The following is an 11,363-nucleotide window of genomic DNA, read 5'->3' on the forward strand; positions in this document are numbered from 1 at the left end:
TAAAATAGTACTAAAACTAAATACAAGTTAAAAATATTGATTTTCAAAAGATAAAGATATGCAGCATTAAAACTAACTGAAACTGAAAACCAAAATATAAAACAAAATAACATAAAAAAACTAGGAATATATATTTTTTAAAACAACAAAAAACTATAAAAACCCTGGTGTCCCCTGCCTCATGCCCTGAGCTCCCCTGTGACCCTAAGTAGTACAGAAAATGGATGGATATGATGTGTGTAATAAAAAAGAGACTGCAAATTTGACGGTAAATTTTGCTTATCTGCCCGTTGTTTACAACAAAAGTAGTGTGTCCCACTTTTAAAAAAAATCTATTGTGTATATTATGTGTGCGTATGTGTGTGTGACACCTTTTTTTTTTTTTTTTTTAAGAAAAAAAGGAATTTGGTGCTATGCCCCTGCTGTCAAGCTGCTACATTTGCGTCCTTCACAGTGGCAGCTTGAGCCTTAAATCTTCAAATTCCCAGTGTAATTTAAGTCCATCCATCTCCCCGTTTTCCATACCGCTTATCTACACAGGGTCGTGTTGAGCCTGGATCCTATCCCAGGGAACTCGGGGCACAAGGCAGGAGGCACAGTGGACAGGGTGCCAACGCATCACAGGGCACAATCACACACACGACGTACAATTTGGACATACCAATCAGCCTACTACGCATGTCTTTGGACTGGGGGAGGAAACAGAAGAACCCGGAGGAAACCCCCGAAGCACGTGCAGAACCTGCAAACTCCGCGCACACATGCCGGATCAACTGTACGTCATTTTTGGATTAAAAAGTAAATAAATGATTAAAAGAAATGAATCGATTCGTCTTCAGTAATCTGTTCAGGGTTACACTGTGTGTGGTGTGGAGACACACGACACACCGGACGAATAAATGTAAATAACTGCTTTCTAAAAGTTCCACTAACAGGCCTGAGAGTATATGTTCAAATTAAGAAACATTGCTATTTTTTCATTATTAAAACAAACAAACAAAGAAACAAAAATACATTGTTTTATGACGTGGTTCAAAGTAGATTATTCAGTGTTGCGAAACAACCTGTGTGTTTAAGAAAGACAGGTGAGGCAGGTAAGGGTGTGGCGCATCCGGAATACACAACCACACTTCCGGGAGAGAGAGAACGAGAGAGAGAAAGAAAGAAAGAACAGGTGTATAAAGGGAAAGTAAGCAGGCAGACATGAACATGGACGCAGTTAAGACTTGATATATCCTTCAAACTGAAACTGAAACGTCTGTGGGTTTGTTTGTTTTTTCAACAGTTGAGAAAACCGCAACTTCCTGATTTGTCTTCGCTCGCGCTGTTTACATTTGACAGATATGACTTTTTACGTCCGTAACAAATGGTCTGAGCAGCTGCTGCGCGCGCGCGGTCCCTTCTCGTCCTTCTAAACTTCCGGCTACGGCGATGAAAATATCCGGAATAACTTTTCTAAACTTTTTGCTTTTATATCATACAGGTGAGTTACCTAAAATAGTTTCTTTTCTTTCTTTCTTTCTTTTTTTAACGTAAAAGGTAGAAGTGTAATGGAAGATCTTCAGCAACCATGACACCGTCCATACAAGCGCACGAGGGCGCGTGCTAAATGGCTCCATAGTCACTAGTAGAAGTGATCAAGTGTAGCTACATAGGGTGCATAATGGCTCCTACACCCCGTGTACTGCACTACAGTGTATGGGGTTGGATAACGGGTTCACAACATTCGTGAACATACAGGAGTGGGAATTAAACACTATCACCATGGTGGTGGTGGTGGTGGTTGTTGTTGTTGTTGTTGTTGTTGTTGTTGTTAGCCTAAGTCTAATAACTGGCTCTACACTTCTATTGAATTCCAAACCTCTATCATATTAAAGTGTAAGTATAAATTAATTTAGTTGAAAGGTTTATTGTTTCTTAAATTGTATATATAAATTTATTATACAATGAGGTGCGTATAGAGAAATAAGAACACAAAAATAATGTGCTCGAGGAGATAATACATACACACACACACATATGTATAAAGTAAAATATATTTTAATGGAATGAAATATATAAGTATTATGGCACATATTTGCTATATATATATATATATATATATATATATATATATATATATATATATATATATATGAATAAAACTTAATAAAGGTGGATTATATTCATAATATTTAATGCATGCTGTGTACAGGCGTTGTTTGTTGCCTTAAAAAAGAGTGGAGTAACAGGAAAAGCTTTGAGACCCCTTGTATGTTATATATGTTTAATAATGGGATAATCTATGGGTTAGACCAGGGGTGGGCAATCTTATCTGGAAAGGGCCAGTGTGGGTGCAGGTTTCCATTCCAACCAAGCAGGAGGCGCACCTGATTCCACCTGTTTAATCAGTTGATCTTGGCTTTCAGTAGATTCAGGTGTGGCTTCTGCTTCGTTGGAATGGAAACCTGCACCCACACCGGCCCGTTCCGGATAAGATGGCCCACCCCTGGCATAGATTATGCACACTGTGTAGGTTATGAAATAGTTTCTACACTCTACGAAGTGTAAATAGAGCCTTTTGGACCTTTCTGCTATAATGTGGGCATTTATTTTCTCGCACAGTGTTAACGGATGACGAAGCTACAATAATCAGAGAGTTGGGGGAGAACATCGTGCTGCCATGCCTCAACCTCCCCGTCAACACCACCCCGTCACTGACCCACTGGTTAAAGGGCAGCATGGTGCTAGCCACCCGTAACCACTCTCTGCCTGCCAGCACGACGTATAAATTGACGCATATATCCATCCTGGACAACAGCAGCTTGAGCATCGCTGGCTTGATGACTATAGATGAGGAAGTGTATCGGTGTGAGACTGAGCCGAGTGATACCGACGTGCCACATGCAGTTCAGCTACTGGTCACAGGTACGCTGGGGTGTCGAGACACTAAAAACGCCGCTTGTGCTATTGAGTGCTGTATGCAAAGCTCCGAGTGCTAGTTTCTGTAAGGCATGTGATCGGGTGAGGAACAAGTTCAACAGGTTTACAAGCTTGTGTGACCTGCAGCGTAGTGAAAACTCACATGAGGCCTGTTACAATGGATATTAGCCAAGATTCTTTCTTTGTTCAGTATTCACAGGTATAAAATAATCCGACTGAATGTGGAAACATTGGTCTGTTGGTTATTTTATCTTTCCCTCTAGCCAAAGCGGAAGTTTTACCATCCATGATATTAACCAGTTGGCTAGCTATCCAGCCTAAAGATGTAATGTTATATGATGTTATATTTACTTTATTTATACTACTATTTGTAATTTTACTGATAATGTTTTTTTTTTATTATTACTCTTGATTTATTTCTTACTGGAAACACTATTCTGAAATATTTTCCTCTGGGTTTAATAAATCCATCCTTCCTTCCTCCCTCCCTCAAACTTGTTCTCCCCGTGCTTCAGGGGTTTCCTCCGCGTACTCCAGTTTCCTCCCCCAGTCCGAATATATGCATTGTAGGCTGATTGGCATCTCTATAATTCTCCGTAGTGTGTGAATGTGAGTGTGTGTGTGTGTAATTGTGCCCTGCAATGGGTTGGCACCCCGTCCCGGGTGTACCCCAACTTGTGCCCCAAGTCCCCTGGGATAAACTCCATGCTCCCCGCAAGCCTGTGAAAGACAAGCGGTATAGAAACTGGATGGATGGATGTTTATTAGGGCTGCATGATAGATTGCATTTTTATCTGTGATCATGATTTTTGGATTTTATATCCTGGGGGCGGAGCTTCTTGAACACATGCGCAAACCGGGGAGTGGGCTTAAAATGTCGAACCCACCTAATCATTAGAGGCTTAATCTTAAAAATAAAAAACCTAATCTTACCCAATGCACCTTTTAATAATAATGATTGATTTTGTAGATTGCAAAATCTCTTTCTCACGTATGCCTTGCCCTGACATACAAAGTTATCATTGTGTATATATACAATGTGCCATTTTTATATGTACTTTTACATGTCCAATTACGTACAAGTGCAATTAAATTATTATTCTGCTGATTATTAATTATTATTGTAATTAATATTTGATTATCCTTACATTGCTTACACTGTAGACTGAGTGCTGTGTCCGTATTTCTCCAGGTGGTCCAAAGGACATGGAGGTAAATGTACAACCGGCGACGTTTCTCCCAAATGGAACATGGTTCGTCGTCGAAGCCACCGACGTTGTTTTTAACTGTTCCAGCAAGTCATACCCCTCGCAGAACCTGACCTGGACATTTGAGGATGTGACCCTGAAAGAAAACAAAAGCAGGGCATTTGGGAAGGATTCATCTCTGAGCTTTACGATCTTTAACATTCGGCCTGAGGATCAGACAAACTACACGTGCCTCGCTGAGAACATCGTCTCCAAGAAAGTGGAGACACGAAGACTAGAACTGCTCGTCTACTGTATGACTTACAAATTACTGCATTACATTGTAACTGCGTTATATCAGTGCTCTATGAGCGTTATATGAACATTACATGAATGTTGTTTGACATTCTATCAGTGTTAGAAGGGTTATATGAGCGTTATATCAACGTTAGATGAGAATTATTTGAAGGTTATATGAATGTTATATCGGTATTATATAAGAGTTATATGAACGTTATATGAGCGTTATGTCAGCGTTAGATGTGAATTATCTGAAAGTTAAAGGAACATTATATCAGCGTTAGATGAGAATTAATTGAAGGTTATGTGAAATGTTATATGAAAGTTATATCAGCGTTGGATATGAATTATTTGAAGGTTATATGAATGTTATATGAGCATCATATCAGCATTAGATGTGAATTATTTGAATGTTATATGAGCGTTATATCAGTGTTGGATGAGAATTATTTGAAGGTTATATGAATGTTATATGAGCGTTATATCAGCATTGGATGAGAATTATTTGAAGGTTATATGAATGTTATATGAGCGTTATATCGGCGTTAGATGAGAATTGTATGAATGATATAAGATGTGGAACATCATGTCAGTGTTAACATTACAAGAGCTATAAAATCTATAACAAAATATCAGTGTTCTATAAACGTTAGATGAGCGTTATGTCAGCATAACTTTAGAGGATAGAGTTTCCAAGTTGAGAGAAAAATGTAACCTACAGTATTTAGTGTCCTATCAGCATTAGATTAAGGTTAGCTGAGTGTTCTAAACGTTAGATTGACTTTAGACGAGCATCTCATCCTATGAGTTGAGATGTTTATATATCTAAATATAGTCTTATAAAATACCAAGTTACAGCAAAGCCTGTTCTCTATGGATAAAAAATGGAACAAATTACCATTGCGATACATAATCAGGATTTTACTTTCCGTTTTGTATTCGTACTAATCGTTGTGCGTTCCTATACTTTCTTCTCCACAATCACTTTCTCCAGATGCTCCAGAAATTCACCCGGACTGTATTTGGCACTATGGCTCTCAGCTCGATCAGGTCCGCTTTAACTGCTCCTGGTATGGAGCTTACCCGACCCCCACGCTAACGGTGATATTGGAGTCAAAATCAGGCGGGGAACCCATACTGAACGCATCGCAGGAGACGGAGAACTTTGAGCTGACTCTGAACAGGAGCATGCTGTATGAGGGCCAGAAGATCACCTGTGTAGGAAAACACGTAGCACAAACGCCTGGGGCCGATAGGTCATGCACCTTCACACTTGGTAAGAGCTGATGTGTTGATATACAGTATAAAGGAATAACAGGTTGCATAACAGTGTGTTAATGTTTCTGTAAGTGTGTAAAGATACCACTTGTAGTTAAACCTCTACCTGCATATAGAAAGGGTTAGCACTGAGTGGTGTACATATGTGTTTCTATAGTGTTTATAGTGTTTAAACATGCTGCTTGATGATATTCTGCAACGGTTTAGTCGGTTATAAATTATTCATCATGCAATACACTATGATGTCTTTCTATTATTGCTCGAAAGCCCTTTAGGGCTGTGTGTTAACTGTAGATCATCTCTGACCTTCACATCAGATGTTAAGAACCGTCCACGTCGATCGCTATTTTTATAGAAAAGAATATTCATCCATTCTGAAGTGGACTTAACACGAGAATCCATTAATGGGTTATTGTTTAGGTTGGACTTTGGGCATTTTTCAAGGTTTAAAGTTTCCTTTCTTCCAAACCATGGATTTCACATCTACTTTTGGGCAAACAAAATGTCAGGCGCTGACCAACCGTTTCCTGTTTGTCATGATTTTCTTTTTGTACCTGGCACGATGCCACATTTTCTTTTCCGAAACCAATACAGATACTGAAACCTTGAATATCAGCTGATATTTATTATTAGTATTAGTATTAGTGCTGTGCATTTTTCCTGACACTCTCAGTGAAGGTAGTCACAGCACAAAGGTGAGCTAATTATAGTGCTCCAGTACTATGGGTGTGTGGTTTTATATATCAGTAACCGTAACAGCCCTTTCTCTGGTGTCTCGAGAGTACAAACGGAAAGTAATGTGACAAGTTCAATTAGTCTGTACCACGGTTTTTGGAGTGCTTTCGGGCTCGAAAATAGTGTTCGCACTTCACAAATCATACCATATGGGCTCAAACGCACCAGATCTAGAAAACTGACCTAATATATTGTTAATCTGTCTGTATAGGATTCATTTTAGTTTAATTCTCATTAGCAAGGTGCAGCCTGTGATTCAGAACGATTCTGTGTGGTTTATCCATCCATCCATCCATCCATCCATCTACCTTCCATACCGCTTATTCTAGACAGGGTTGCGGTGAGCCTGGAGCCTATCCCAGGGAACTTAGTGTACAAGGCAGGGGACATCCTGGACTGGGTGCCAATCCCATCGCAGGGCGCAATCGCACCCACATTCACACACTACGCCAATTTGGAAACGCATGACTTTGAACTGGGGGATGAAACCGGAGAACCCGGAGGAAACCCCCGAAGCACGGGGAGAACGTGTAAACTCCACGCACACAGGGTGTAGGCAGGATTCGGACCCCGAACTCTGCAGGTGCGAGGCCTACTGAGACGGACAGATACAGTTTCCACACCGATTTCACTGTAATGTGATGAACACCATCCACATCTTCTCACCTTTAGACCATTCTGCTTGCTCAACATTCTGCTGTATGAAATCCTGCCTTCATGTTGATTTTCTGCGTTACAGTGGCTCCGTACCCGATCGGACAACCGATGGTTGCTGCTCTGGAAGGCACGAGCATCACTCTCTCATGCACCGAGTCCAAGTCTCTGCCTCCTGCTAAAACCGTATGGCTGCGAGGAAAAAATCGGGCGCCCATCGTTCCCAGCTCCAAGTACATTGTGGTTGAGCAGGGCCCGAATCTGAGCCTCACCATAGTCAACGCCACCATGGATGATCAGGACGTGTATTTCTGCTGGAGTGAAAACGTTGTCGCTTTCCATGCACTGGAGGTCTCCCTTACTATCAGATGTAAACGAAGCTGGTTCTTTTTTTTATTATTATTGTTTTTTTAAACTAATCGAAACGTATATCTCTGGGTATAGCTTTAATATAGTTGAAATGTGTATAACAGCGTAGATTGCTCGTTGAAGGTGTTTTAATCCATTTAGCCACTTGTGTTCATAGTAAATTTCCAGAACATGACTTCTAAAACATTGTATTGTACCGAATGTTCTCCTGTAAACCAAAATGTTTGTTTGCAGCCTCTGCGGATAAGTCCGGAGCCGTGGTCGGGGTCTTCATATCAATTTTAATTTTAATAGCTGGATTCACAGTGGGCTACTTTCTGTACACCCGCCGTGACAGGATATGTCTGGGTACGTATGGTTTTTTAAGATTCAGAGAGTACCTGAAATATTTGTTTTAAATAATGGAAAATTAATATATATTTTTTTCTTTTTTTGCACACTATCCACAGGTTTCCGATTTGGGTAAGTATAAAAAAAAAGAGTCAGCAAATATGAGCATTAACTCATTTTATAATTATTGTTGTTGTTGTTGTTGTTGTTATTAAGTAGCAATGGTGGTAATGATACTAAACTAGTGGCTTAGTGGTTAGCACGTTTGCTTCACACCTCCAGGGTTTCTGGTTCGAATCCCGCCACCGTCCTGTGCATGTTCTCTCTGTGCTTCGGGGGAGGGGGTTTCCTCTGGGTATTCCGGTTTCCTCCCCCAGTCCAAAGACAAGCGTTGTAGGCTGATTTGCATTTCCAAATTGTCCATAGTTGTGTGCGATTGTGCCCTGACACCCATTAGTCTAGTTTTTAAGTGTCTGTGCATTACTTGAGTTTTTCTTTCACCTTATACTTATACTCACTACATTCTGCTCAACAACATTTTCAATCATTACATTTCTCCTATATATGCAAAGTCATATGGTAACTTTAATTACCATCGGACAGCTTCAAGGAGTTCTAGAAAATCCTAAAAAAAAAACCCTCAACTTTAACAGATATAATAGTGAAACGAGAGCTAATAATCATCACGGTTAATCTATCTGCCGCTATAGACACTTTGTGTTTATCACAGCAGTTTGTGTCCTGACTGCTAGTGAGAAACATTCAGCTAGTTTGTATCGTTAGCGTTATCATCATGCTGGCTAGCATTTGAGAGTTTAGGAATGAAGCTGCTGTTGGCCTTACTTAATGTTAGCAAGACATTAGCCTTCCGCTCATTTGTATCGTCAGGATTATTATCATGCTAGCTAGCATTTGAGAGATTAGGAATAAATCTGTTTCTTAGTTCGCCTTAGCTAATGTCAGTAAGATATTAGCGTTCATTTGGTTACTTCAGTTAGCATTCAGTTAGCTGACATTTGACAGATTAGAAATAAAGCTGTTTTTAGCCTTAGCAAATAATTTTTCCACGTCCCTCGGTGAAGGAGAGACTATTTTTATCATCGGAAAACTAAAATCGGATCTTTTTATCTTTACTTTCATGTTTTAAGTAAACATAAGAGTTTTCTACTTTAACCTAAATGAAGGTTTTTAAGCTGTACTTCTCAGCTTTTAGAGAATTTATTCAGATGCGTAATTGCAGTTTTTACTAGGAATGAACAATTCCAGTGCTTTTAGCACTTCCAGTCATTTGGCTTAATACCACCATTTGTACATACAGTTTTATAAAACAAACAAACAAGTCTTCCTTTACATACAAATCAAATCGGGAGCAATATTATCATCCGAGTATCTTTTAGCCTACAGAACTGCCTTCAGATTTGAAGCCACGCCTCCTTCTCGAGTCTGATACTGTAATCCCGATACCATGTGGTGTCAAGATAAAGATACGGCGATCATTTGTATAGATAATTAAGTTGCAGAAACGACGAAAGCAAGTGCGTTTGAGATTTTGCAACGAGTGTGTGATGATTCAGACACGCACAAGGTTTATAAGGCTCAACTGACTAGTAGTAATATACTTCCATTAGTCGTCGACACAAAAGACCAAATGTTCATCATTTGGTCTATAGAACAACAGTGTGTCTGTTTTAAACCCTCCGAACTGTGATTTCATCTCCTTCTCTCCAGTAGTTTAAACGATGACAACATGGACGTGATGACTCTCATCGACTCCGACGAGGAAGACGTTTTCCACGATGCCGTTCCGAGGCTCCCTCCACTTACTAACGGTCACGTTCCTACTCCAGCGACCACGCTTGTCGAAATTCACTGCATTCAGTCCAGTAAGCGTGCGCCGTTTTTGTTAAAATGTTTCACGTTACACTGTTGAGTGCATCTGGAGAATGTCATTCCTGAGGTAATATTCACTCCCTGTGCATCAAAGTTCACATCTGGAGCAGGAAAGACGTGTTTGCTTTATATGGAACAGTAACTAGAAGTGCTCAGTGAAGACGGTATTATAAGAGAACTGTCTGGGTTGCATGTATACTTCTAGAAAAAGGGGTTGTTTGAGGGTTATTTGGATGGTTAACAGTTGTAGCTTTTAAAATAGGTTCTGCTTGGAACCTTTTCTGAAAATAAACCGTTTAAGAAGTACCTTGGAGGCACAAACCAAAGAACCCATTAAAATGAATGGAACCAGGATATGATAACTATACACTCATTAAAAAAGGTTTCTTTGAGGGTTCTTTAGATGATTATTGCATTAAAAGGGGGTTCTAATGGGAATCTTTCTGAATGGTAAATCTTCTGTTGAAGGATTGTACTGTACATAGAACCTTTTAAAGGTTCTCTCAGATGAACAAACCAAAGATTTCTTTAGGATACTAAATGAAAGCAGCATATATGACGAAGGGTTCTTTTGGGTAAATAATGGTTGTAGATTGGAACCTTTAAGGTTTCCCACCAGGAGGGACAAACCAAAGAATGCTTTATGATGATAAACGGTATGATGACCATACACTAAGAGACGAAAAGGGGTTCTTCGTGTGCTTTAGATGGTTAATGGTAATAGTTTAAAAAAAGCGGGTCTAACCTCTTCTGAAGAGGAAACCCTCTGTTTCTAGGGTTCTGCATAGTTCCCCAATCACATACTTCTTTGAAGGTTTCTAATTTTCCTGAAGAGGTTCTATTTGGAGCCATATCTGATAACAAAACCCTCTTCTACACAGCATTTACGGCTTCCTCCCAGAGTAACAAACTAACGAACTCCTTACAGTTTTTTTCTCTCTTATGATTTTTGATCTATGATTTTATTGTCTTCACATTTTTAAACAAGAAGACAGTAATCACGGTGAACATCTGTAGCAGCGGTGCTGTTATTAAATTATTGCTTCGCGCAGATGGACAAACCAAAGAACCCTTTGGTTTGTGTAGGCCAAAGAGGGATGTATTAGTGATGTAAGCGAACATGCATACATTACTTGATTTTAACAGATATGAATTATTGGTTTTATTTATAGAGCCAGGGCTACATACAGCCCAATCATGACAACGGTCTTATTTTCATTTTTTTCCTAATTGATTTTTGAATCTTTTTTTTTTTTTCTTCTTTTTTTAGGTGATCATGAAGATAATGTGCATGATACAGGCCTAGATCATCACACACAAGACCAGACACAGGATCACACAGAGCCAGATGAAAAATAAAGAAAAGGACTTGAACTGTACAGAATTTCTTTCAAGAGCCATTACATTGGCTCATTTTATTTAATAATGCAGGGATCTGAAGTTGCGATTTGTGTGTGTTTGTGTGTGTGTGTGTGTGTGTGTGTGTGTGTGTGTGTGTGGTGGTTTTTACAGTAGAATTAGCTGTTAAAATGGTTGTATAAAATAATAATAATTATTTTATTTTTTTGTTTACTTGCCATGTAATTTTGGCCACATTGCGTGTGTGTGTGTGTGTGTTGTTACCCACTGCTTTGTATAAAAGCATAAAAACTGTCCATATGCGTTAAGACAATGTTTTGAAAGGGTTTTTTTTTTTAA

The 11,363-nt window shown here is 39.4% G+C and overlaps 1 protein-coding gene across 3 annotated transcripts in view; it reads left to right on the forward strand.

Moving 5' to 3' along the window:
- The first annotated feature begins 1,119 nt into the window (after positions 1-1,119).
- Positions 1,120-11,363, forward strand: part of vsig10 (V-set and immunoglobulin domain containing 10) — a 10,763-nt gene continuing 519 nt past the window's right edge. The window contains exons 1-10 of one of the 3 annotated variants that reach the window (XM_017452311.3): positions 1,120-1,189; positions 1,286-1,483; positions 2,605-2,907; positions 4,115-4,423; positions 5,404-5,685; positions 7,162-7,446; positions 7,680-7,793; positions 7,895-7,907; positions 9,504-9,658; positions 10,936-11,363. The exon at positions 10,936-11,363 is cut by the window's right edge and continues 519 nt beyond it. In XM_017452311.3, coding sequence (XP_017307800.1) covers positions 1,432-1,483; positions 2,605-2,907; positions 4,115-4,423; positions 5,404-5,685; positions 7,162-7,446; positions 7,680-7,793; positions 7,895-7,907; positions 9,504-9,658; positions 10,936-11,024 — 1,602 coding nt within the window. In that variant the 5' untranslated portion in view covers positions 1,120-1,189; positions 1,286-1,431 and the 3' untranslated portion in view covers positions 11,025-11,363. Of the gene's footprint in view, positions 1,484-2,604; positions 2,908-4,114; positions 4,424-5,403; positions 5,686-7,161; positions 7,447-7,679; positions 7,794-7,894; positions 7,908-9,503; positions 9,659-10,935 lie in introns of all 3 variants that reach the window. The other 2 variants (XM_017452310.3, XM_017452313.3) reach the window with 2 other exon arrangements.

Source organism: Ictalurus punctatus, chromosome 22 (assembly GCF_001660625.3).
Source record: "Ictalurus punctatus breed USDA103 chromosome 22, Coco_2.0, whole genome shotgun sequence".
In the NCBI taxonomy this organism is placed as follows: Eukaryota; Metazoa; Chordata; class Actinopteri; order Siluriformes; family Ictaluridae; genus Ictalurus; species Ictalurus punctatus.